Genomic DNA, 26,091 nt, shown 5'->3' with positions numbered 1-26,091 from the left:
AGTTTAAAAATATTCTACGTCCATCTATTTTGTTAAAAATAATCCTAAACCTGACCTTTATGACTTACTTCTACCATTGAAACTAATTATTTTTTCTTTATTTTATTTTTTAAAAATTATTTATTATTTGTTATTTTTTTATTGGGTAAAATAAGAAACCTCAACCCCACCAAAGTTGATGACTTGGCAAACAAAATTGAATTAATTTCTTTTTTACTAGTGTGAGGAACTTTGATAATGAGAAAGAGATAAAAGTGAACTGAAGATTTAACAAAGTACCAAAAAAAAAATTTGACGACTATTTTTTATTGAAAAAATTATATATTTGTGCCAAAATTTTCATTTATAGTGTTATGAAAATTAAAATTTTGAATTGGGTTTAAATAGTACAAATAAATTCAAATAAAACGAAGTAGAGAAAATGTTTAGAATTACATAGTATCGAATCATTGTATCGAAGGAAGAAGGTGACTGTAAAAATGAATTGAGTACTGGAGCCAGAAACTAAATTCAAATCAAAATAAGAATACACATAATAGAGAGCGAAGACGGACCATATATTTCATTAAAAGTATTTCATATTGCCAGATTTATACCAAAATCACGAAAATAGATGTCCACAAAGCTAAAGCAACTTTTGAATCATTCTTCATCTTCATCTTGTTTGCCACGTCATAAGCTTAAATAAAGAAAAAGAAAGGGCTGTTAGTTTAAAGGGTAAAAGTGAGCCATTAATATGAATGAAGGGGTATTTTTTGCAAAATAGATGAATGGACGGTATTTTTTTAGATCTTTTCCTACAGTAGAAGGATATTTTTGGCCCTTATCCCTTTTTTTTAAAAGAAGTGAGGTTTTTTTTGTTATTTTATTTTGGGAAAAATAAGGTTTTATTTAATCAATATTCTTTTGCCTAAAGGTCGACTTTTTTCTTTTAGTTGAATAGAATTCTTTATTCATTCGACAAATAGATCAAATTATTCACAAAATCTTTGACTAATATAAAAACTATCTTCAAGAAATTTTGTCAATTTTTTTAAAAAAGAAATGATTTTTTGAATAATTGGATTTTACTCCAAGAATGGAGTGGCAATTATTTTTAAAAAAATAATTTAAGAAAAGGTATAGTGAGACAAACCATTTATCGTTATGATATGAAGTAAATGAATTCATAAATAATAGAGTAGGTGAAAAGGTTAAAAAAACAATAAGTACTAAATTAATGAATGAGTCTATGATTGTTTATAGAATTATAGCTCTATATATTTAATTATTACTTATCATCGTAATACTGTAATATATATTTAGTTGTGAAGTGTATTAATATAATCATAGAATATCATTTCTTTTATTTCGGTCAAAGAAAATTGATAAACTTAGGTTAGCATCTTCTTTCTAAAGAGTAAAGAGAATAATTTTTTTAAAAAAAGGAAATGAATTAACCTAAATATTCATAATTAAATAGGGTCGACTTTACCCTAGGATAAGTAAAGTAGTAACTTAAACTCCCAAACTATTAAGGCCTCAAAAATTGCCCATACTGTGTATAATTTTTTTTAAAAAAAGAAATGTGATAAGACTGTCAAATGTGTGTGAACACTTGTAAACTATTGATGGTTGAATCAAATACCTTATTATGCATATTTCTTCACTAGGGAATTAGTAATGACTGCCCCCATCAAAATTGACAATTGAGTACTAGAAGAGCACTTAATGATGTTTGTGGATAGTGTTAGAGACAATATAGGAAAATCTATGTTTGAATATATGATGCTACAAGTTTTAGACACTAAAATGGAGTCTGAAGGAGCTGATTAAAGAACACTTTAAACTTTTTGATAGAAAGTGAAGCGAAGAAGATGGAGAAAGAGTCCGCGCAAGTGACGGTGGTGATGATAGAGGAGGAGGAGGTGGTAATGGTGATAGAGGAGGAGAGTTCATCATCTTTCAAACCTCCTCAGTTATATGGTAGGCCTTTCCAGATATCTTGGGTCGGAGACTTGTGAATGCAAGAGAAACTTTTGGAGAAAACGCTTTACCCTTTTTGGTAACTCTATCCAACACGAATTCAAATTAGTCAGACCAATGACTAACAGAGAAGTGCTCTCTTCCCCTGGTCTCAAATCTGTCTAGATGCAGCACTACTTGTGCAATCATCAACTTTTGCTCCGACCATCCTACAAATCACAGATTATGATAAGATATAAAGTACACTCTTGATCAGACAAACAAATTGAAACGGATGAAGTACTTTTTTTTCCTTGACATATCAAATTACAAAACACCCGGAGAGCTTGATTGAGGAATCAAAACTCAATATTAAACGATAGGAAAGAACATAGCACTAATATTTATAATTGGTTGCTACAAAAATGATAATATACAACCTCAAGAATAATGTGATTTAAAATGTACTATTATATTTTCGTTTAAGCCATCAGATTGACTTCAAACCTGTTACTTATAATTTTAATGTAACTAGTGAAACTATTCGCGCTTCGCGCGATTATATGAAATATTTATAAGATAATAATATGAAATATATAATATTTAGGTTAGTATCGAATATATAGATAATATTTATATTTCTCCTCGTCTGCGATATCATAGACTTTTTTAAAACATATAAAATATTTTGTTTTGTATATGTAAATATTAGAACAAAATATTCACCGTGGTGAAGTAAATAGAATAAGGGATAATATGTTGACATAACAATATATTATATTAGGTTGAAAATATTTTAGATATTTTAATTTTCTCTATCTTTTCTAGGAGTTAGTGATGTTCTATCCAAACTCTGATTTCGTCAAAACAAAATTGTTTTCTTTTATTTTATTATTACATTTGGTTATTATATTTTTTAAACATTAATTAAATACTTATAAGATTTACGAAAAATGAAGCATATAAAGTCATGATTCATATTTAGTATTAAACTTTACAAGTAAGATGAAGAGACATGAGTTATAAATAATTCAAATGTATAATTTTATTAGCCACTAAATGTACTACTAATTATGTATTGATTTTATTTGTAAAATAAAAAAATAAAAAAAGGTGTGAAAATACAAAAAATGAACAGAGAAAATATAATAATTGGTGACTACATAAAAATTATAAATACATTTCAAAGCAAAAAGAACGACGACAGATTGTTACATACGCAAAAAATGACATCATGAAAATAATAATATATTTTTCAATTACTTTTTATAATTTATAATAAAAGTGAAACTAATCATCATAAATTTTGTTGTTGTTAAAATGAAATAATTATATTTATTTTTTTCATAACAAAGAGAAAATAGAATACTAAAGGATCAAATGATTAGCATTGACAATATAATACATTTAGCTAAATTATTTACATAAATCAAAATTTTAAAAACTCTAGCAAAAGTAACTAAGTTGCTAATAAATTTCAAAGTGAAAAAATAATCTCTAATTATGCTTCATTTTTTTTCCTTGTACCATCTTCCTTTGCAAAGAGATCCGCCATCATGTTTTGATCCATATGTCAAACTATTCATATATGCAACCAACTGAATAAAAAAAAGCATACACGAATTAAAAATAATTATGTCAAAAGAAAGAACGACATATAAACCATATTTAATATGTTATCTTTTCAATAGTAATAACAATAATAAATAATAATTATTTCTTGAAATTTAACAAATATTATAATCAAACTATATTATATATGGAAAACTAACTATTAGAAAGAGTAATTGCATACGGACAAAACATTGTTAAGAATTAAAGAGATTTTTTTAATCATACTTACTTGATAAATTATAATACAAACATAAAATATATATATTAAGAAAGCATGTCTAAGTACATAAAAATTAAAAGAAAGACTTAAGAATGAAATATATCTTACCTTTATATAATTTTTTTGTTACATGTTAGCTAATTCACAAACAAGTATTATGAAGAAGAGAAATTATAACTTTGTATGTGAATCATCATGAAAATAAATATGAATCTATATAGACAAAATAAGGAAATGAAAAAATAAGGACTTGAGAATGATATATTTATTAACTTCATGTACTTTTTTTTTGGTTACATGTTAGTTTCCTTCACAAATCAAATACGAATTTATATAGACAAAAATAGAGGAAATAAAAAATAAAAATTTCAATGAAGTATTTCTTACCTTCATGTACTTCTTTTTTTGTTACAAATCAAACTTATATGATGAAAAAAGAAAGAATAATTGTGAATGTGAATCTTCATGAAATTAATATAAATTTATAGGCAAAATAAAGGAATTCCATAAGACACATAAACTTATAAATTTAAATTGGAGGTTATGAATATAAAAATTATGAGAGTCATGAATATTATTAAAAGTTAAATTAAAGAGGGGCAAGTCATGGGTAGTAACTCCTAGTGAATAAATTCAAAAATAAAAATAAAAATACTTAAAATGTAAAAAAAATAATACTATGATTTCATCATTAGAAATGAGATAAACAAATAGAAAAAAAATATAGTGAGTTTTTTTAATTATAAATGTTCATACATAAATAAAGTATTTATTTGTGTATTTGTATAAATGAAGTAATATATTTTTATAATAAAATAATTCATTTAAATTAAGAAAAGTCAAAAATAAATAAATTATGTTTCTCTTTTAATTATAAGTGAGATAAATAAATAAAAAATATGAAGAGTTTTTGTTATAAATGACCCACCATTAATAAAATATTTATTTGTGATAAATTTAACTAATTTTTTATGATATATAATAATTTTTTTTTAAAAAAAAAAGATGAAAAAAGCTAAATGCAAATGGAGGCCATATAGAGGTGCCACATCACCTCCTCTATGGTTCTCATTTATATATATATATTGATTGATGATTATTGATTTGCCTTATTAATTCATCAGTGCTAAGTAAATCGCCTAATCTTTTCCAACATTGTCAATCTAATACTTAACCACATTGCAATTAGTTGTTAATCTAACTGTACTCAAAATTCAAATTATTAAAATTTAATAGTAATAGGCATTTTGAGTTACCTTAAATTCGTCTTCTTGGTAATCCCCTTGATATCCCAACATATAGAGCTAATTTAGCCTCTCTTCCGCTTAAGTGGTGTGAGACCAAGACTTCCGTATTTTTTTGCAAAAAGTGTTCTTTCATCCTCATAGATCAAATGAACTCCCCACTGTCTCACAATGCGCCCATGGAGAGATGCCTCAAATAGGCTATACTGGTTAATTTTTCCAACATCTGTGCCGGACACCTGCAGTGAAGCATACAATGGTATGTAGACAAAGCAAACACACAAGCCATATGTTCTAGATGCTGTTCCCACTTTACATTCTTTCTCTAGCACTTTAAGGTCTTCTAAATCATCTTTGCATATCAATTTAGCTTTGACGAAAGCATAATCATACTTCTTGGATAGCCCTGAACCAGGATTCAACACACCTGCTCCCATGAGAGTGGCACAGCATATAGCAAAGCCCTTGAACTTATCATTATACCAATTAATAGGAAGTTCGAGCAACATCTTTTCCCCAACACTCTGGTGCTTAAACCACGTGGGAATTGCACATTCAGGAAAGACGATGGAACAAGTCACCCTGTAATCGGAGTTGAGAGAGGACTGGACCACATCATCCATGTTGTGTGAAAGAAACGAACCAAGAATCTCATCCAAAACTGAGCTACCATTGCTCTCCTTTGTATAAGACTGTTGAACAAAACTATAATTAGTGAATGACACCAAATTCAACCTCGGGTACATTTGTAGCTTTGCGATACTTTGCTTGGCCAAAAAATCTTCTGCATATAATTCCTTTATACTTGGTGGAAGTTTGGGAAGTTCCTTAAGTTCCTGACACTGTGTTATGTTGAGATATCGAAGCTGAGAAAGTCGACTGATGGTATCAGGTAACGAAATAAACTTGTTTCTGCTCAGATTCAATTCCAGCAAAGAAGGCAAGTTCATAAGAGCAGCAGTTTGGTTATCAGATAAATTGCATCCACTGAGATCTAAGCTTTTCAATTTCCTCAAACAATGAAACTCCCAGGAAGAGGGTAACATCAAACTGTCACCAGTTTGACGCTTTACTTTCCGGCCTCTTCTTAATGATAGGACTTTAAGTTTGCTTAAGTTTCTAACAGAATATGGTAGTTTCCAAATGGCAGTGTTACCAGCATAGAGCTCCTCCATCTGGTTTAGATCACCTAGATTTTCAGGGAACTTTGCAAGTCTTGAGCAGCCTTTCACAGTCAAAATTTTCAGCTTTCTCATCTCAGAGACACTGGCTGGGAGTCTTACAAGGTTTTTACATGAGTGCAAATCGAGCAAGCTGATGCCACTGAGCTTTCCAACTGATGAGGGAAGTTCCCATATTGCAGTATGTGCCAAAAGGAGTTCTGATAGCAATTCCATATTTCCCTGAATTTCTGGAAATTTTTCTAACTTCTCACAACCTGAGAGATTGAAAATTTCAAGAGATTCCATTTGAATACTGCTTGGTAAAGAATTGAGACTTTTGCAGTTTTCCATATTCAAAAAGGTAACCTTTCTGAGATGGCCAATGGAAGGATGAATTTCTGCCAAACTTACACAACTTTTCAGTATAATCCTCTGCAGGTTTGGGATCTCCGAAAAATTGGGCGTTCGGATTAAATTTCTAGAAAAACTTAAATTGAGGACTGTCAACTTATCAAATGCCTGTTCAGAAAAAGAGAATGAATAGAAACTTCAGCTTTAGCTATCATTTTCTTTTCTTCATATATGATTTATTTGTTTCTTACGGTGATAAATAATACCTTCGGTTCCTTGACAACTTCAACAAGAGAACTAAAAGGCATGTGGAGCCCAACAAGGTTTCCTGGTTCATAATATGCTGGTAAAGATTCAAAACTGTAGTATGACCAATCAAGCCATTTCAAGTTACTGGGGAGACACTCAATAGGGTCACAAATAAGGTCATGATGCCGGACCTCCTCCCCTTTGACAATGAGTAACCTAAGACAAGGCATGTTTCGGAAAGCTTTGCTCCACTTGCATATATGTTGGTCTGAGCCAATTGGTACCATTATGCCTTTAACTGATTCTGTCTTCTGGAAAAAAATAAAGCAACTCCATCAAACAGAAATTCATTCTCCAGTCAATTTAAGGTTCTGTAATCTGTCACATGAGTTTACATTAGAAGTTCTTTTCCTTGAGACACTAAATTCAACTATCTTGATAACAAGAAGCCAGTTTCAAAAGAGTAATAATTGAATTTCTTAAAAATAGTGTACCATCTGAAAAAAGAATTCCAATGTTTTCTTAAATTAAACCAAAAGAAATTAAAAAAAATAAATCTAAACTTGTCAAACAATAAGTATTCATTAGTTTCCAAAAGAAAGTTATTTATGATTCTAGAAATTCATATATATCATGTTGCACATTATAATTTTCCCTGAAATTCTTCTGTAGGAGAAAGAGAGCTTCCGTCAAGGCCAAATAGATCGGCAACCCCTGGAACTTGACATAAACTATCATTTTGGCACCCCATTGATGCATGGTACACATTGACATCTCATGTCGTACAAATTTTTTTATTAAACACATATTTATCAGGTATAAGGTAAATAGGAGTGCATACTTTGATAAATAACGAATAATCGTACCGACACCAAAAAAGTTGGTAAGCATTTTAAAAACTTTTGGTAACATACCAAAATACTTAGTTGCATATATATATACACACAAATTAACAGAAGGCCTAATTAAATAAAAGATACAGTTTACTCCCTCTGTCCCAATTTATGTGACAATTAGAATTTTGAAAGTCAATTGAGGTTTTCTTACCGTGATTTTTTCATGTTTTTTAAATATTCTAAATTGTCAATAATTGCGACTTAGACTACTTTTTATGTAGATTTTAAATAAGTGAATTTCATTTTTAAAAAAAATCAAAGAATTCATGGTCAAACAAAAAAATTGACTCTCAAAATCTGAGCGGTACCACATAAATTGTGCAAAGGGAGTACTCTATCTACTCATTACCATCTGCCTTTGTCTTAAGTTTTTTTGTCAATACAGTAAGATGTTATGTAAATGGCTAATAGCTCAAGGGAATAATCAAGCAACTAATTCTCCAAAAAAAAATTCTTGTTTAAAGAGATTGTGGGAAGAAGGTGATTTGGTATGCTGGAGGGCATAAATGTGAAATGAGGCCGAGTTAAGGAATATATTTATGTATTATGCCTAACTAAACCAAGATTCCATTGAATGGACATTGGATAAGCTACTCTAGTTAAAATCTTCAGAAGACACATGTAGTAACTTACGGAACATAATATGTAACTAACCTTTCCCAATTGTAAGCTACATGAGACATCCTTGTGTGCAAAGTACTATGGAAGTGAATATCCAAAGCCACAGGGATATACTTGCTGATACATTGCAACTAATTAATTAAGAAACTATCCCATGACTTGTAGTTTAGATTGAGAAAAGTGCACCTAGTGCTAAAGTTTGTCCAAACTAGGATATCTAACCCAATGAAGGCCACATAATGACAGAGAGAGAACGGAAATCTCCAGCGTAGAGAATTCTTACCTGATCTGCAGAAAAAACAGTTTTTATATCTTGTTCATGCCATAGTCTACTGTGCTTCCATGGCTTGTCGTGGTCCACATTACGTGCCACTTGCTGACCCATTTGTTCAATCAAATCATGCATCTCAACTTTTCCTTCTGAAATATATAAAAGTGATTTTTGGATGAGGACATCAATTCCAATCTCTGATCGGAAGCCAAAACTGTTCAGTATTGTTACCACATCATCTTTCTTTCTTCCTCTAAAGAAGCATGCCATATCAAGAAATACATTCTTCTCCTCATGGTTCAATCCGTCTAGACTTAAACTGAGCTGCTTAACAATTCTTTCATATCCAGTATCTCTGAGTCTATCTATTGCACTTCTCCACTCAGTTACACCTCGTTTGTACAGAAAAGAACCCAAGACCTTAAGAGCTAAAGGTAAGCCTTTAGCATAATCTACTACAGATTTGGAGAGTTGCAAAAACTCTTTATCAGGAGTTTGTTTCTGGAAAGCGTGCCAACTGAAAACTTCAATAGCCTCATCTTCAGCCAATTCAGGAACAGAATATAACAGGTCATGACTACGTAGTAAATCTTGGTTTCTAGTTGTTGTAATGATTATACTTCCATCACCAAACCAGCCATGATTTCCAACTAAATATTCCAATTGGTGTTCATCATCGACATCATCAAAAACAATTAAAACTTTCCAGTGGCAAAGCCTTTTTTTTATCATGTCGGCTCCTTCATATAAACTTGCTATATTCATTCTTTGTTCGTTTAAGATTCTTGAAAGAAGTGTATCTTGCAAGTACATCAGCCCATGCTTCTTTGATTCTTCTCTGACATTTGCAAGAAAACAAGACCCTTGAAATTGACACGAAATCTTGTCAAAAAAAGTTCTTGCAACAGTTGTCTTGCCAATTCCACCGATCCCCCATATTCCAACAAAACAGACATCACCTGATCTAACCTTAAATAATGATTCTACTTCACCCATACGAGATTCAATTCCCACTAGACATTTTTCAGTAGCTGAAACGCTATGGTGCATAATTTGGAAGTTATCATTTATAATCTTGTCGATAGATTCTGCTTCATTCCTACAATAAGCAAAACTATAATAAAAAGAATGGAAAGTTTTGAATTTTTTTTAAAGAAGCCAAAAGCAGCCCATATTCCATCGAGTGCTTCTCTAAAACTTGTCCAATATGAGCAAGAAAATAGGATCTTTTAATTCACAAAAAATTCTTGGTTAACAGTTCTCTTGCAAGAGTTGTCTTCTCTACGCAATCCATTCCATTATAACTCTAAATGAAACTTCCATTCCCCTTTTCAGCAAAAATCACTTTTTTGCTCGAACAAGATTTAATTCCAACTAGATTTTCATCAATGACAGATCATATGGGTACCCAGACATTATAATACGTAATCCTTTTTTTTAATGAATATAAATGAATCGAATTCACATAAATACTCATGAACTGAAATAAATCATTTTATTATGAAAATCATGATGTTTTGCGGCATACTTTAAATCTTGAAAAATAAAAGAAAAACGCACACAACGAGATAATTCCAAAAGATAAGTAAATTGTGTCTGTTACAGAACAAGCGATACAGAACGAGGACTGGTTTATAATTGGGCATACATCATTTGATATAGACAGTTCTTTTCCTTCGTAACTTGGACAAAGAAGCTTGAGGTGAAGTTCAATAAACCTACCTTACTAAGAGTGTATGCTTCAACCTATTTCAGATTGAATGATTATTAACCATAGGTGTTCAAATGAGTTGAATGCAAAGTTCTGGGCGTTAAAACGCGGCTAATATGATATCTGAATGAAGCCTGTACGACCTCTAGGTGCAGCCAGAGCTTGAAACAGGATTTTTTCAAGGCTCTAAAGCTCGAGTATCAATTCGTTCATGGATGGAGTATTTTGTTTCTGTTTTTAGAGTTTTTCCACCACTTACAATAAATGAATAAACACCTCAATCCTAAACAGCTATAAGAGTGAAAAAATGGTTAAGTACAGCCAGAGAGAAGATCAACAATTTGACTTATCCGAGAAAGAAAAACACAATCTCAAGGATTGTAGAAGAGAAATCATGACAATTTGGGACAATATAGATCATAACTATAGTTACCTAAGTTCATGGTCGTGAAGAATGTCATTGTGCAAATATTTACTTGTTATGAATGTGAGTTCAAGGAAGGAAAGGAACTTAGGACGATAGATCAGCCGCAGACAGAATATCAATTTAGTAGCCCATGTGAAGTCAAAGAGAGGCACACATTCCAGAGCATTTGATACAGCGTAGTGGAAGTTAGTAAACGTAGTCAGAACTCTACAAAGTATGCAGAACCTGTGAAGCAACGGATTAGAGTAGTGATGAGGCGCTATGTGAAATGAAGACACATAATCTTTAAATAACTTCCGTACGAGGTGTCTCAACAAATCATGTTGATCTGCCATGTAGAACAAAAGAAGATCAGAAATGAGTCTGGATAGATAGAATTGTGTTGTGGCGCATAAGAAGCCAGAACAATTGAAGATGAGCCTGGTATCTGATGACACACCAGAAGAGAAAGTGACGCGTTGCATGAGGACTGATGAGAAAAAAATGTCCCAGCTAGAAAAGGCAGTGATGTGATTACGTGCAACATAATGTTTACTATAAATAAAAAGTGGTGAACTTGAACAAGGGTATGATAATTCAGAAGGTAATTGTACTTGAGAGCTGAGAGTGTACATTGAAGAAGATTCCAAGCTTGGGACATTTAATTTGCGGTTTCTTCTCTCTTACTTCATTGTTATCCATGGAATTTCTCTTTTTAATGGTGCATTAGTAAATTCCTTAGTATCTATGTTACTACACTGATTCTTATTAGGTATTTAATTTACTTGTCCCGTTTTACATTACTGTTGGTCAATTTCATTTGGGCTCTATTTACGTGAAGTTTTTAGACCTTAATTTGACTCAAGAAATGAAAGCTGGAGTTGGAAATGGCATATGACAAACTAGAGCTCAATTCAACAAGAAACTAATAAGGGATTCAGCGACTTTAGTGGACATAGTACACAACACTCTAGGTAATCAAAGTTGGGTAGGTCCTAATGACTTTAATTTGACGAATCCATATAGAATAATGGTTAGGATCATTTAATGATGGTAGACTTGTATATAATCGAGAGATTGGATCAGGAAGTATTATCTCAATATCAGATATCACCTAATGAGACTCTAATTGTGTTTAATACATTTAGTTGTAGGGAACCCATTGGAATTCATAGTCTGAAGGAATTTCATCTGTTGATTTGTAAATATCTAAGTGTGATTAGATAGGATTTTGTAGGATTTAATTGATCTTAACATAATCATATCTCATATGTTATTGAATAGGTTAGGATATTAGAATCAATTCTCAAATCTTCTAGAATCAAGGGATCTGATTGCTAGCTAGTTTATTTTTCTACACTAAAAATTTGTATCTCGATGGATGAATAAAACTGTACAATTTTGGTACCAGAACTTAAACATTATTACTGTTTTAACAATAATAGGTCTTCCTACATATTCAAACCAATTTATGTAAAAAAATAGAAGAAGCTTGTGGAAAAATTTTCTCATATTTTTCTTCTCTCTGTATTTCCTCTATATACTAGTATTAGTACAGAATAATCAAAGAAAAAGAATAAAAAGAAAACTTTCAGCTGTACACTTGTCCTAATCCTATACAAATAATTCTAACCACCTAACAAACTATGATTCTTTCTATGCTGAATATTGTGCTGCTCACGTGCTTGTTTTATCACAAAATATCTTCATCCAATGGTTGAGATTTCATCTATCAGATATATACTTGAATGGCTGAATTTCTTTCACGTGGCATGTTGAGGGGAACCTATGAAAAGATTGAACACTTTCCCTTTTTTGTGTCTAAAATCTCTAGACTTGCTTCACTATTTTTCCTTTCTTTGTTTCTGCTACTGATGGATAATGAAACTAGTGAAGCATGGAACTTCTTCTTGCCAACATCCCCCTTTAAGTTGGAGGGGAGAGATGAGGGTGGTAATGACGAAACCCCCAACTTGGATAGTATTCCACGATGAGAAGAACCAGAGAGTGGTTTAGTGAACAGATCGGCGAGTTGATTCTTTGAAGGAGTAAACTGAAGCGATATGAGACCCGAGATGTATTGTTGGCGCACAAAATGACAGTCAAGCTCCACATGCTTGGTTCGCTCATGGAAAACTGGGTTGTGGGCGATATGAATCGCGGCTTGACTGTCGGAGTGAACTGGGACCGGTAATGAAGGGGAAATTGACAGATCCTCGAGCAAGCGAACCAACCAAGTTATTTCAGCTGTGACCTTCCGCATTGATCGGTACTCAGCTTCAGCAGAAGAAAGGGAGATCGAAGCTTGCTTCTTTGATTTCCATGAAATTGGAGAACCACCAAGAGTGATAAAAAAACCACTGATTGACCTGCGAGTGTCCTTGCAAGATCCCCAATCAGCGTCGCAAAAAGCTAAGAGTTCCAAAGAAGGATCAGATGATAAAAGAATTCCTTGCCCTGGATCCAACTGCAAATATTTCAACACACGAAGTGCAGCAGAAAAATGGGAACGACAAGGTCTTTGCATAAACTGACTGAGCTTCAATACAGGAAAAGCTAAATCTGGACGGGTATGAGTCAGGTAGTTCATCTTTCCTATTAAGTGTCTGAAAATTGTAGGATCAGGAATAGGTATATCATCATCTGCTTGTAATTTGATAGATGGATCCAAAGGGGAAGTAACACTAGGAATATGTGAGCAATCAAATTCTTTTATTAGATCCAAAGCAAACTTGCGTTGAGTGATGATGAACCCCTGTTTTTCTCGAATAACCTCCATACCAAGAAAGTAATTAATGTCGCCTAAATCTTTTACTTTGAATTCTGAATTCAAGAAAGACTTAATATCTGCAATCTCAGAAACATCATTTCCTGTTAGCAAAATGTCGTCAACATAAACGGCCAGAATAGAGACAAAATTTCCTGAGGTCTTGTAGAACAAAGAATAATCATTTAAAGATGATGTGTATCCCTTATAGGCAAGAGCACCTGCAAGCCTAGAATACCATTGACGTGAAGCCTGTTTTAAACCATATAGTGATTTTTTGAGTCGACAAACTTGATTAGATAAAGGTGGAATGAGACCAGGGGGAAACTTCATGAAAACTTCTTCTTCCAAAGATCCATGTAAAAAAGCATTATTCACATCTAATTGTGAAACTGTCCATTTTTTCTTCACTGCCACTGCCAAGAGGCATCTGATTGTTGTCATTTTGACAACGGGAGAAAAAGTCTCATTATAGTCAATCCCTTCTCGTTGAATGTCCCCCCTCACTACAAGTCTAGCTTTAAATCTCTCTATTGATCCATCCGAATGAAGTTTTATCTTATATACCCACTTGCAAGGTAGAGCTCTCTTTCCCTTAGGCAAATCTACAATATCCCAAGTGTTATTTAATTGCAAAGCTGCAATCTCTGCATCCATTGCAGCTTTCCACTCAGGATGTCCTGCAGCTTGAGAATAGCTGGTAGGCTCAGAGTAAGAGTTAAGAGAATGAAAAAATTGTTGGTTAGGCATAGATAGAACATTGAAAGAAAAACTAGAAGCAGGAGGAGGGAAAGCAAAACATGAATCAGTGAGGTTGGTAAGGTAGACACTGTTACAGACAAAATCATGTAAATAACCTGGTCTATGTGAAATCCTTCCTGATCTTCTCAGGGGACTAGGTTCTGTTGAAGTAACAATTGCCTCTTGTGAATGCGGCATGTTAGAATCAATGTGTTCAGAAGGAATATGTTGGGGTATTTGAATGACTTGAGATACGTCTGAGGTTGTGTCAAAATAAGGAATAGTGGATGGGAAAATAGGAGAAGATGACAGAGAAGAAGAGTCAGCAAAAGGAAAATTATTTTCATAAAATATGACATCCCTAGAAACAAAAATCTTTCTGGTTTTGAAATCCATAACTTTGTATCCTTTTTGCCCTTGTGGATATCCTAAGAAAACACATTTTATAGCTCTAGGGTCAAATTTTCCTCTTCCTTGAGATAGAGTTGAACAATAACAAAGACAACCAAATGACCTCAAAAATGAATAAGAAGGTAATTGATTGAAAAGAACTTCATAGGGTGTCTTTCCTTTCAAGACTTTTGAAGGAAAAATGTTAATTAAATGTGTTGCAGTAAGAACACACTCACCCCAGTATGATATAGGAAAATGTGATTGGAAAAATAAACCTCTTGCAACTTCTAATAGGTGACGATGCTTTCTTTCTACCACCCCATTTTGTTGTGGGGTGGCTACACAACTTTGTTGATGTAGAATCCCATGTTCTTTCAAGTAAGCAGCTTCATGAGTTCCTTTTCCAAGTTCCAAAGCATTATCAGACCTTATGCACTTAACCTTTTTGTTAAACTGTCTCTCCACCATAGACAAAAATGATTTCAAAACCGGAAAAGCATTACTTTTAGTACTCAGCAAATATGTCCAAGTTCCTCTACTATAATCATCCACAATGGTAAGGAAGTATTTGTATCCATTGTAGGTAGCATTCTTATAAGGACCCCAAGTATCAATGTGTATCAAATCAAAAATTCCTGTTGTTTTTATAGAGCTAATAGGAAAAGATGATCTAGTTTGCTTAGATTGAGGACAAACATGACATATAAACTCAGAATCAGGAGACAACTTGATAAAATTGAGATGTTTCATTGCTGAAAGGGGCAAATGCCCAAGTCTAATATGCCAAAGCTTTACATCTGGAATAGCATTAGCAATAACTGGAGTAGAAATGGAATTTCTTCCTTTTGGATTGACAACACTTAAACTAGACTTAGGGATAGCAGGTTCCAAAAGATATAATCCTTCTCTAAGTTCACCAAAAGCTACCACCCTCTTCATTAAAAGGTCCTGCAAGAGACAATGTCCAGAAGTGAATAAAACATTCCATTTGATTTGATCACTAAGCCTATGCACAGAGAGTAGATTATACCTAAACACTGGAACATACAGTACATTAGTGAGAGTGAGATTAGGCAGAATAGACACACTACCTATGTGAGTGACAGTTACCTTGAAAGAATTAGGTAAACTAATGTTTAAAGGAAACTGAAGAGGAGTCATGGAAGAAAAGGAAGAAGCATCAAAACACATGTGTTCTGATGCTCCTGAGTCAATGATCCAATTTGTCGATTTAAAAACAGAAAAACATGTGCCTGAATACTTAAGAATAGTACCAGCAATTGCATTTGCACTAATTTCTGCAGTGGAAGTTGATTTTGACATGTTCATTGCATTGACCATTTGAGCAATCTCTGCTATTTGTCCTTCACTGAAATGTTGAAAAGAGTTGTTCCCTGCAACTTTGGGAAACTGATAGGAATTGTTCACTGCTTCTTTCATAAATCCTTCTCCTAGCTGACGAGCATCTTCTCCTGTGGAGACTGCATTTCCTTTTACCAAAGTATTCTTCCCTTTGGTGAACTCAAAATCATCGGGGAAACCAATGTACCTAAAGCAATTATCCATTACATGCCCTTGCTTAAAACAGTATGTGCAAGTTACATTTGGGTCATATTTGGCTCTCTTCCCTTTGGATTTGTTCTGAGTGTTACTTGATCTTTGTGTGCTAGGTCCAGGTCTTTGTGGATAAAAAGCAGGTTTCGAATTTCCATTTCCGTTTCTGAAGTGCTGATTTCCATTGCCATTCCTGAAGTTTTGCTTTTCTTGATTTCCTACCATAAACGAGGAAGAATCTGAGAAAACCTGTGCATTCACGTAGATCTCTCTCTGATTTTCATCCTGCAACACGAGTGAGTATGCAACATCCATCCCTGGCAAAGGTTTCATCATCAGTATGTTACCTCTTGCTTGTGCATAAATGTCATTCAATCCCATAAGAAATTGAATCAGCCTTTGATCTTGCAAAGATTTAGATAACTTTGATTTCCCATCACATGTGCATACACAAGAGCATGTAATGTCTGCATTCAAAGAGTCTAGCTCATCCCAAATCCTTTTCATTTTTGTAAAATACCCTGACACATCAGAATTTCCTTGAACTAATGTGTTTAATTCCTTTTGAAGGTGAAAAAGTTTGGCACCATTTGACTTGCCAAACCTTTGCTCAAGACTATCCCAAAGTTCTTTAGCAGTGTTGGAGTAGATGACACTGTCTCCAATATCTTTGGACAATGTGTTCAGCAACCACGAAATCACCATGTCATTGCAGCAACTCCATTGAGAGAAATCTGAAGAATTGAGATCTGGTGTCTTGCAGGTCCCATTGATGAAGCCAAGCTTCTTCTTGGCTGATAGTGCTATCAAGATGGATCTCCTCCACCCTGGAAATCCTCTTCCATCAAACACTGTGCTGATCAAGTTCATTCCAGGGGAATCAGATGGATGAAGATAGTATGGATGACTGGAATCAATGACAGTTGCATTAGCATTAGCAGTGTTGGTTCCAGAGTTGGGATTGTTGGTTTCTCCTGTCATTTAAGAATCTGAAAAATGATTTGATTATGAAATTTGATAGATTGAGCTTATGGCTCTGATACCATGTAAAAAAATAGAAGAAGCTTGTGGAAAAATTTTCTCATATTTTTCTTCTCTCTGTATTTCCTCTATATACTAGTATTAGTACAGAATAATCAAAGAAAAAGAATAAAAAGAAAATTTTCAGCTGTACACTTGTCCTAATCCTATACAAATAATTCTAACCACCTAACAAACTATGATTCTTTCTATGCTGAATATTGTGCTGCTCACGTGCTTGTTTTATCACAAAATATCTTCATCCAATGGTTGAGATTTCATCTATCAGATATATACTTGAATGGCTGAATTTCTTTCACGTGGCATGTTGAGGGGAACCTATGAAAAGATTGAACACTTTCCCTTTTTTGTGTCTAAAATCTCTAGACTTGCTTCACTATTTTTCCTTTCTTTCTTTCTGCTACTGATGGATAATGAAACTAGTGAAGCATGGAACTTCTTCTTGCCAACAATTTATATAAGTGGAATTCAAAGTAGATTTAACAACCACGATCTCTTGATGATATCCAGAGTCTCTGCTCCTCTTATTAATTCTGAGATGCATTACTTGCTCTAGATTTAACCACTAAACAAATCAATTTCATTAGCTAGAAATATCAGTAAATTCACTCCACTACGATCTACTACAACCACAAAGAATGAACAACCTATGTCACACGAAATACATCCAGAACATACAATATCACTATGATTTACTAGTTTACTCAAAAGAGGAAAAGGAAAAAGGGCTGGCGACGGAACTGTTCAGTGGGACAAAAAGAGGGGCAGAGATGAAGATATCAACTTTCCAAGGTTGTCAAATAGGAAGAGAAGAAGAGTACAGAGGGAATGAGGGCAAGATGCAACAGAGGGAGGTCAAAGTTTTAGGAGTTCAGCTCTTTCAATATTTTCTTAGAATCACCTTGTCCAGTAAATTATATGGATCTCGATACCTTATTTTACAATTACGCAATCAAGCATAATGAAAGGAAAAGCGTACATGTAAAGTTTATTATTCATAATCATACTACTGCAGTAGCGACTTTTCTTCCTATTAAGCACAGGTCAAACAAAGTCATTTTTACCACCCTTCTACTGAAACTTAAATATCTCTTAGCATATCAGTCTAATTTACAAGAAAATTATATGATTTTTACTCTAGACTGACTAAATATATAAAATTCGTTATATTTGATTTAATATGAAAGAGTATACATTATTGACCATGCTATATTAATTACTACTGTAAACGAGTTTCAGCAATACAATCTTAGTAAAACTATTCTGTTAGCACCTTAGCATTTTTGGGACCCAAAGAATAGAGCATTGAAGTATTTTACTTAATTGCTCTCACAGTCATGTGTACGGCTAGCTGTTGCTTGAATTAAAACAGAGTGTAGACACATTTCATGAGCCTAATGACATGCAAATCACACATATAAAGTTTGACATTCAGAACTAAAAAAAAAAGAAGCATACTTGTAACCTGAATCATATTACCCACATGATTCTGCTCCTCTCTCTTAGATTCCTTCCACACCAAACCCCTCGTTGGGCAAAAGATCTGTAGCCAATTTAACTAAGGTGTATTGTAGCCAAAAAAGCTTTGCTTGGGGTATCCATCTGAACGGTATTCTCATATTTTAATTATTAGAATGTCCCACATTGTTTCAATGAATGTGTTGTTGTCTTCTTTTATGGCCGTGGATGATCCTCGGTTTATGAGCTATGTTTCTGGATTGAGTTAAGCCCAAGCTTCATTTATTTTAACATGGTATCAGAGATAAGGCTAAGCTCATCCTTATTCCAGATTTATCCAGTGATACGCCCACATGATATGTTGTTCATGCACTAGATGTCGTCAAATCTTGAGTGTGCTAGGGGTGTTAATTGACGGAATCAATTGATGTCTCCTTATATGATCTTTGGCAATTTCCATCTCATGAATTAGGCAATTAGCTTTGAAGTACTTGGTCCATTTCTCATTTTCTTTACCAGTAATTTAACCTTTTAAAGTAGGAAAGGGATCAACTTCCTATCAGTAAAAAAAAAAGAAGACATCTCTTGAAACTCAATTAGAGTTGAAGTTTTGGAATTTGTCCTTTTTGTTTTCACTTATCAGAAATTATCTAAAATTTGACCCTTTATGTTTTTCATGATATTCTAGGAAGCATCGCTTCGTATTGATACTTCACATAATATTTCACAAAATATGTTGACAAGGTGATCCAATAAATAAGTGGAAACTTAAGAGTTCTTTTACTACTCAGTACTCACCCATTGGCAGTTTTACGAACATCCAGTCCTGCTATACCAGCAGCTTTATGTAGAGCATGCTTCCACCTCTGTACCTTCTCCAAATTATCCTTGAGACCTGTTATGTCTATGGCTAACACCTTCTGCAAACTATACTGGGGATCTTCCTCATGTTTGGTTACCAACTTTTCAAAATTAGACTTGAAATCTTCCACGTGTTTGTCCAACGCTCTAGCAAAGCTGCTGTTCGTACCTTCACACAGAAGAGAGACTATTACAATAATGATAGAAAAGTTAGTTTGATAATGATGGAAAAGTTGGTTTGATGGAAAGAATATAAATTTGATTTGCTAAACAAGTTTATTTTTCAAGAATAACACTACATAAATAATATAGTAAAAGGTGTGTTACTTTCAATGAATATTTCTGATGACTTACCTTTCATGCGTACATCTGATGGCTCGACGTTATAGAAGACAGGATATGCTTTCTGTTCCTTCTTGTCAACACACTCCATGATCATTGTGAGTTCCTCCAAGCACCAGGTGGATGAAGCATATTCCTCGGAGAAGATAATAATGGCAGTTCTTGATTCCTCAATGGCTTTCAAGAGTTCTGTGGAAATAAACTTTCCTCTTTTAAGTTTCACATCATCTTTGAAAACTTTAATTCCTATGTCTTCCAAGCGTTTATAAAGATGCGCAACAAAGTTATTGCGGGTATCATATCCTTTAAAACTCAAAAAGGCATCATATTTCCATTTCTGAATCGATTCATTTTTGGGGGCCACAGGAAATGTAAGAGTTCTGGTGATCTGCAAATATAACGGGCCCAGACGAGGTAAGCACTTGGGATGTATATTGAGTATGCTATTCCAAATTCCAATTAAGATTCTTCTAGATAAGCAATGCCCATGTAGTAATCATGAAAAAAATAAGATGTGATTAAACTTTTCTTGTTATGACTATATGAGCACATGCATACATGCAGAGTACTATGAAACTGCATATTCAAAGTTAAAGAGTAAATTTGCAAGATGTTGGTAGTTGAATTAATTAAGCAAGTATTCCCTGACTTACAGTTTACAAATGAACTAGCATTATTGTACAAGTTGACGTCTACTTTTTCTGAAGGGAAAACAGCACACAAGAGAAACGGAAATCTCCAGCATTCTCAACCATTTGAGGACATACACACCTGATTAGCAGAAAAAACAGTTTTTGTGTCATTTTCATGCCATAGTCTACTGCGATTCCATGGCTTGAGCTGCTCAGCATCACGTGCCACTTGCCAACCCATTTGTGCTATCCAGTCATGCATCTCAATAGTTCCTTCTGAGACATATAAAAGTGATCTTTCAGTAAGGAGGTATATTCCCTTTTCTGATATGAAGCCAAACTTATTCAGTATGGTCATCACATCACTTTTCTTTTTTCCTCTAAAGAAGCATGCAATACGAAGAAACATATCCTTGTATTTTCCACACAGTGCATCTAGACTTAAGCTGAGTAGCTTAACAATTTTCCCATCCCTTAAACTGTTGAGTCTATGCAATGCACTGTGTTCTTTCTTCCCTTTGTTTGTAAAGAAAAGAACCCAAGACCTCCAATACTATGGGTAAGCCTTTCGCATAATCTACTATGCAGCACGAGAGCTCTTGAAACTCTTTAACAGGAGTTCCTTGTTGAAAGGCGTGCCAACTTACAAGTTCTAAAGCCTCATGATTTGTCAGTTCTGGGACACAATAAAACTCATCATGCTTGCTAAGTAAATCACAGTTTCTAGTGGTTGTAATGATCCTACTACCATCCCCAAACCATTCATGCTGTCCAGCCAAATATTCCAATTGGTGGCTGTTATACACATCATCAAGAACAATTAAAACCTTCTTGAAACGAAGTATTTGGCTTATATCAACTTCTTTATTTGAACTGGCTACATTCAAAGGATGTTCCTTCAAGATTTTTACAAGAAGCTTCTGTTGCAAAAGTGCTGGGCCTTCTGGTCCAAGATTTTCTAAAAATCTCCTGACATTAAGAAAGCAAGACCCTTCAAATTGACAAGAGATCTCATCAAAAATTTCTCTCACAACTGCTGTCTTCCCCACACCACCCCTTCCCCATACCCCGATAAAATAAACACCGCCAAATTCAATTTTCAACAACGATTTTACTTCCTCTACGCGGGATTTGATTCCCACAGGATATTTTGCAACTCTTGGAACCTGACATATCTTGTTAGAAATTTCCTCAATACATTTTCCATTGTTCCTGTGTTAAACAGAATATATCAGAACAATAAAATATTTGAAACATAACAAACAATGAAGAAGTGAAAAGCAATAGTCAGGTTCCAGCAAAAGCAACATAAACTATTTTTACTTTTGCAAAAACAACACCTCAAGCTGACAGCAGATCTTGTCAAATATTCTTTTTGGAATAGTTTGTTAAGAAATCATAAGCAACTCAACTAAAATCTAAGACATGTCCAAGAAAAGTCCAGAATATTCAAGAGTTGTAGAGAATCGGAAGAACTCTAGAATGAGGATTGAGAATTATAGAGTGTATCTAGAAATAATACAGTTAGGAATATTCTTGAAGATAGTAGTAATTTTTCCATTTTAGATCAATCCATCACCTCTTATAAATATAGGTGGTCCATTTGAGTTGTATGTGTGCTCAAGAAAGTAAGAAAGCAAGAGAGAAAGAAAGTGAGCAAGTAATATAAGAAAATAAAAGTGAGTGCTCAAGAAAAAAGTGTTGTTGACCAAGTGAGCGATCAAGAGTACAAGACCGAAGCGGGTCCTTACTTGATATAATAAAATACAAGTTGTGAGCAACTGATTGTGCCCGTCATAAAAAATACTCAACATAGCTCTCTTCTCTATGGCACCCATTCCTCACATCCTCGCCTAAGAAGTACTTCAATCCCATTAAAAGAACCTTACTTGACCCGCATAAGATGAAATTCAGAGTATTTGTTGTTTAGCTGAAGCTTCAAATATTGCAAGCCAAGCTCCACCCAAAATAATTCTTTCAAAGTTGCAGCTAGAACTCATTTGTCAGCTTATTTGTAGATGAGGAGAAGTTTGTTTCTCATTTTTGCTCTAGACTTTACCAATTTGGGCTAAAAAGTTAAATGATTTAAGTTAACCATAGATGAAATACTAGCTCAATGATCTGAGACCAATCAATTTGATATTTTCTGGAAATATCAACTACTCACATAACGAAATTCAACCACATAGAGTCAATACCCAAGCTCGGAGCTCCACAAGCAGTTCCCTCATTTAACATACAACAATCATTAAGATCTTATTTCTCTAATGAGGAAAAGAAAGAAGGGTCAAATGGAGATGCAACTTATCCAAAAATATTGACTGGCAATGATGTAAGCGACATTATGAGCACAACTTAATTACCCTTTAAATATGGTACAAAGAAAATATTTGTTATACATGGTGCTTTATAGATATTAGGGAGAAGAGATTGAAGAGTTACTGGAGATCTTGTAAAAAAATTATAGTACTTACGCATGTTACAACTTCGGTAAATTCAGAACTCTGGACATAATTACAAGAGACAATTAAATCAACCTTAATCATCTCCTACTCATACCAGTTCACCTAGCCATGGCCTAATCATATCTACAATGATTCAAAACTCTCCCACAAGCTGGACGATACATGTCAAAAGCTTCATACTTCGTGAAAATTTATTCAATCAGGATACCTCTAAGGGCTTATAAGAACATCTGCTAATCAGTTATTTGAGCTTATAAAACAAGTGATAATGCATCCGATTCAATCTTCTACCTTATAAAGATAAGGCACCTAACAGGGGTTTTGCCTGGGCTATGCCTAACAGGATCACACATCTTTTGTACAGCTGGAGAGAAGTAGGGGCGCGAGCTGCAGATATAGAGATAGACGGAGGATTGTGCCAGCCTGTATTGGACTGTTTGAAAAGAAATAAATACTATATGTTTTGAGAGCAAGAGTTGTGATCTTCAAATGATCAAACTAAATTGTATCAGGCTTTTTTTCTTCTGGTGCAAACAAATGTATTTAGAGGACACTGAATCCATTATAGATATCCTAGGTTCTTGTAAGGATTCAGATTCAGTTTTCTTACTTTTTAAAACAAGCTGTAAATATGGTTTTTAGTGCCGCCCATGTACTGGTTACAGTAAATATACAAAAATGTTACATTCTCAAAAAAAAAAAAGCTATGGTACCTAAGTCTAACTCAACCCCAAAATTTAGTACGTGAGAGAAAGATTGTCCGAGTCCATATACGCAACTCACCCTTCCATTCCCAACTTATGTGGGATTCTAATCCACTCTAATACTTCCTTCATACCTGTTACTTGAAATATGGGAATTGAAGAACTTGTTAAGAAGTACATGTATATATACAATCACTGGAGGTTTTATCAAAGGTAAGTAAATATCCTACACATCTTTCTATGATTTAGCTAGCTATATAACGTAAGAAAATATCTTTACAATATATCCTTCAATAATCCACTTCCTCTCCATTTCCAACCTGCAAACTATTCTGTCAGAAACTAGTTGCCATAGGTTCCTAATGGATCTCCATACACTGCAATTATAAGGAGTGGTCACCTCCTCTATCATCCATCTATCATGCATACCATATTTTGATCTGATCACCTCCTTCTATAAAACTTCTTTTGGGGATGCAAACTTCCATAACCACTTCATCATCAAGCTCTTGTTATGTGTGTTTAGTTCCCTGATATTTAATCCCCCTCCTCTGAAGTAGCTCCTCCCACTTCACTAGATATTTCTTCTTGTCTTCACTTACTTGCCATAAAAAATTTCTCCTAATAACATCTTGTCTTTTAGTCACACTGGTTGGGGTAGGGAAGATTGACATCATATAAGAAGGAAGAGAGTCCAATACACTATTTACCAAAGTGAGTATGTCACTAGAGGATAGGTCTTTGCTTTTCAAGTTTGCCAATCTTTTTTCACTTTTCCCTATCACCCCACTCCATATATCTTTGGATTTTCTCTTAGCTCCAAAAGGCATTCCCAAGTAGGTTGTTGGGAGTTCACCTATTTTCCCCCTTTCTTCCAAATTCTCGATGTTTGGAACTGTATTGACCGGGTAAATGAAGCTTTTACCTCGTTAATATGCAAACCAAAAACTGCTTCAAAAATATTAAAGATGACTCTGAGAATCAACATTTGTTCCCTTGTGGCTCCATAAAACACTGAAGTGTCATATGCATATTGCATATATGTCACCTCTAAATTGTTGCCTACTGTCTACCACTTGGAATCCTCAGACCCAACCTCTGCTTCTTGTTATTTGTATGAGACTGATAGTCCCTCCATGGCTAGGATGAAGAGTCAAGGAGATAGTGGATCCTCTTGCATTAAACCCCATCTATAGGAAGAAAAAAAAACATGGGACTTTTATTTATGAACTAGTTTCCGCGCACGCGCTTTGCGCGTGTAACCCATGAGTGTATTATTTCTTAAAAGATAATACGACTAAATAATAAAATATGTCTAATTGAGATTTCTTACTTTGTTTTACTACTAATTGTGACAATCCAATTTTCTGACCTCCAAGTGAATGTATCGAGATAATAATATGAGAAATTAATAAAATAAACTTTGTTTGTAATTCAAAAAATAAGTTTGCAAAGCTAAAAGGAAAAATAACAACTATTTAAATTAAATTTCTTGATAGTTCCGTTTTATTGGTAGAATAATGCTAGATAGTGTAAGATTAACTTTGAGTGAAGGAAAACAAAACCTTTCAACTTTTTTAATGAATGTGTTTTAAGTATTGTATTACATTTTTATCCACAAACACTTTAAACTAATTAGTTAACTATAAATATTAAAAACTAAGATGTAAAAAGTTTTATCATTTATATTTTAAAAATCAGGATATTTATGAATAACTACTATTTTTATATAAAATTTAATTGTCATACATAACTTATCCACCATTAATATAATATTATATGTTTCACCGTTTTTTCCATAAAAAGAAAAGAAAAGAGTAAACATCCTATTCACATTCATTCTTAAAGATGAAAATTAATGTATATGTAAAAATTATAAGTACGGAGAAAAGAAAAAAAAAAGGTACACATGAGCAAGATAATTAGGCATTTCATTTTGGTTGTCTCTATAGTGAAACTGAATATTTGAGCATACAAAATACAAATATGAATTTAGAGCAACTTGCATATAAAACAAGAATTCAACTATATGAAGAGAGACAAAAAAGTCGTATTATAATTCTTACTACAAATAAGTATAAAACTAACACATCAAGCTCCGATGCTTCAGTAATTGAATTCTTATCTATTCTCGTAACTGCATAAGGGAATCTCACAACTTTCACCTCAAATTGTGACATTATTTCACATGTTTAGAGTTCCTACATACAAGAATTGTAGGAGCGGTAAATAAAAGTTCTTCTTGAAAAAAGTTAAATTTATAGAACAAAATTATGAAAACATGAAGTCACATGAATTATTGTTAAAATAAATATAAAAAAGATAGAGATGAAATTTAATTTTAAAGATACATGAATCTACTTTAATTTCTTGATAATTACTCATTTTTATTTTTATTTACATTTATGTTAGAAATTTGAAAGGTCAAGATTATGAAATGAGA

At 33.5% G+C, this 26,091-nt stretch overlaps 2 protein-coding genes across 3 annotated transcripts in view; both read right to left on the bottom strand.

Annotated features, from left to right (window-relative positions):
* Positions 1 to 563: 563 nt before the first annotated feature.
* LOC107022423 (TMV resistance protein N-like) lies at positions 564 to 20,907 on the bottom strand. Of its 2 annotated transcripts, none has more exons than XM_027918109.1 (7): positions 20,619 to 20,907; positions 19,860 to 20,235; positions 19,443 to 19,674; positions 8,586 to 9,672; positions 6,803 to 7,096; positions 5,035 to 6,704; positions 564 to 679 (listed from the first exon to the last, which is right to left on the bottom strand). In XM_027918109.1, exons 1-6 carry the CDS (start codon positions 20,886 to 20,888, stop codon positions 5,088 to 5,090), a joined length of 3,876 nt encoding a protein of 1,291 aa, XP_027773910.1. In that variant the 5' UTR covers positions 20,889 to 20,907; the 3' UTR covers positions 564 to 679; positions 5,035 to 5,087. The 2 variants fall into 2 exon arrangements, with proteins under 2 accessions (XP_027773910.1, XP_015078522.2); XM_015223036.2 differs by lacking the exon at positions 564 to 679 and adding an exon at positions 3,306 to 3,542.
* A 34-nt stretch (positions 20,908 to 20,941) lies between these two features.
* The window catches only part of LOC107022422 (TMV resistance protein N-like), a 10,647-nt gene continuing 5,497 nt past the window's right edge, over positions 20,942 to 26,091 (bottom strand). The window contains exon 2 of the mRNA XM_015223035.2: positions 20,942 to 21,691. Within this exon, the coding sequence (XP_015078521.1) occupies positions 20,968 to 21,691 (724 nt within the window). The 3' untranslated portion in view covers positions 20,942 to 20,967. The remainder of the gene's footprint in view (positions 21,692 to 26,091) is intronic.

The sequence above is a fragment of the Solanum pennellii genome, chromosome 6 (genome assembly GCF_001406875.1).
Source record: "Solanum pennellii chromosome 6, SPENNV200".
Lineage (NCBI taxonomy): Eukaryota > Viridiplantae > Streptophyta > Magnoliopsida > Solanales > Solanaceae > Solanum > Solanum pennellii.
This window is presented reverse-complemented; position numbering and strand designations above follow the sequence as displayed.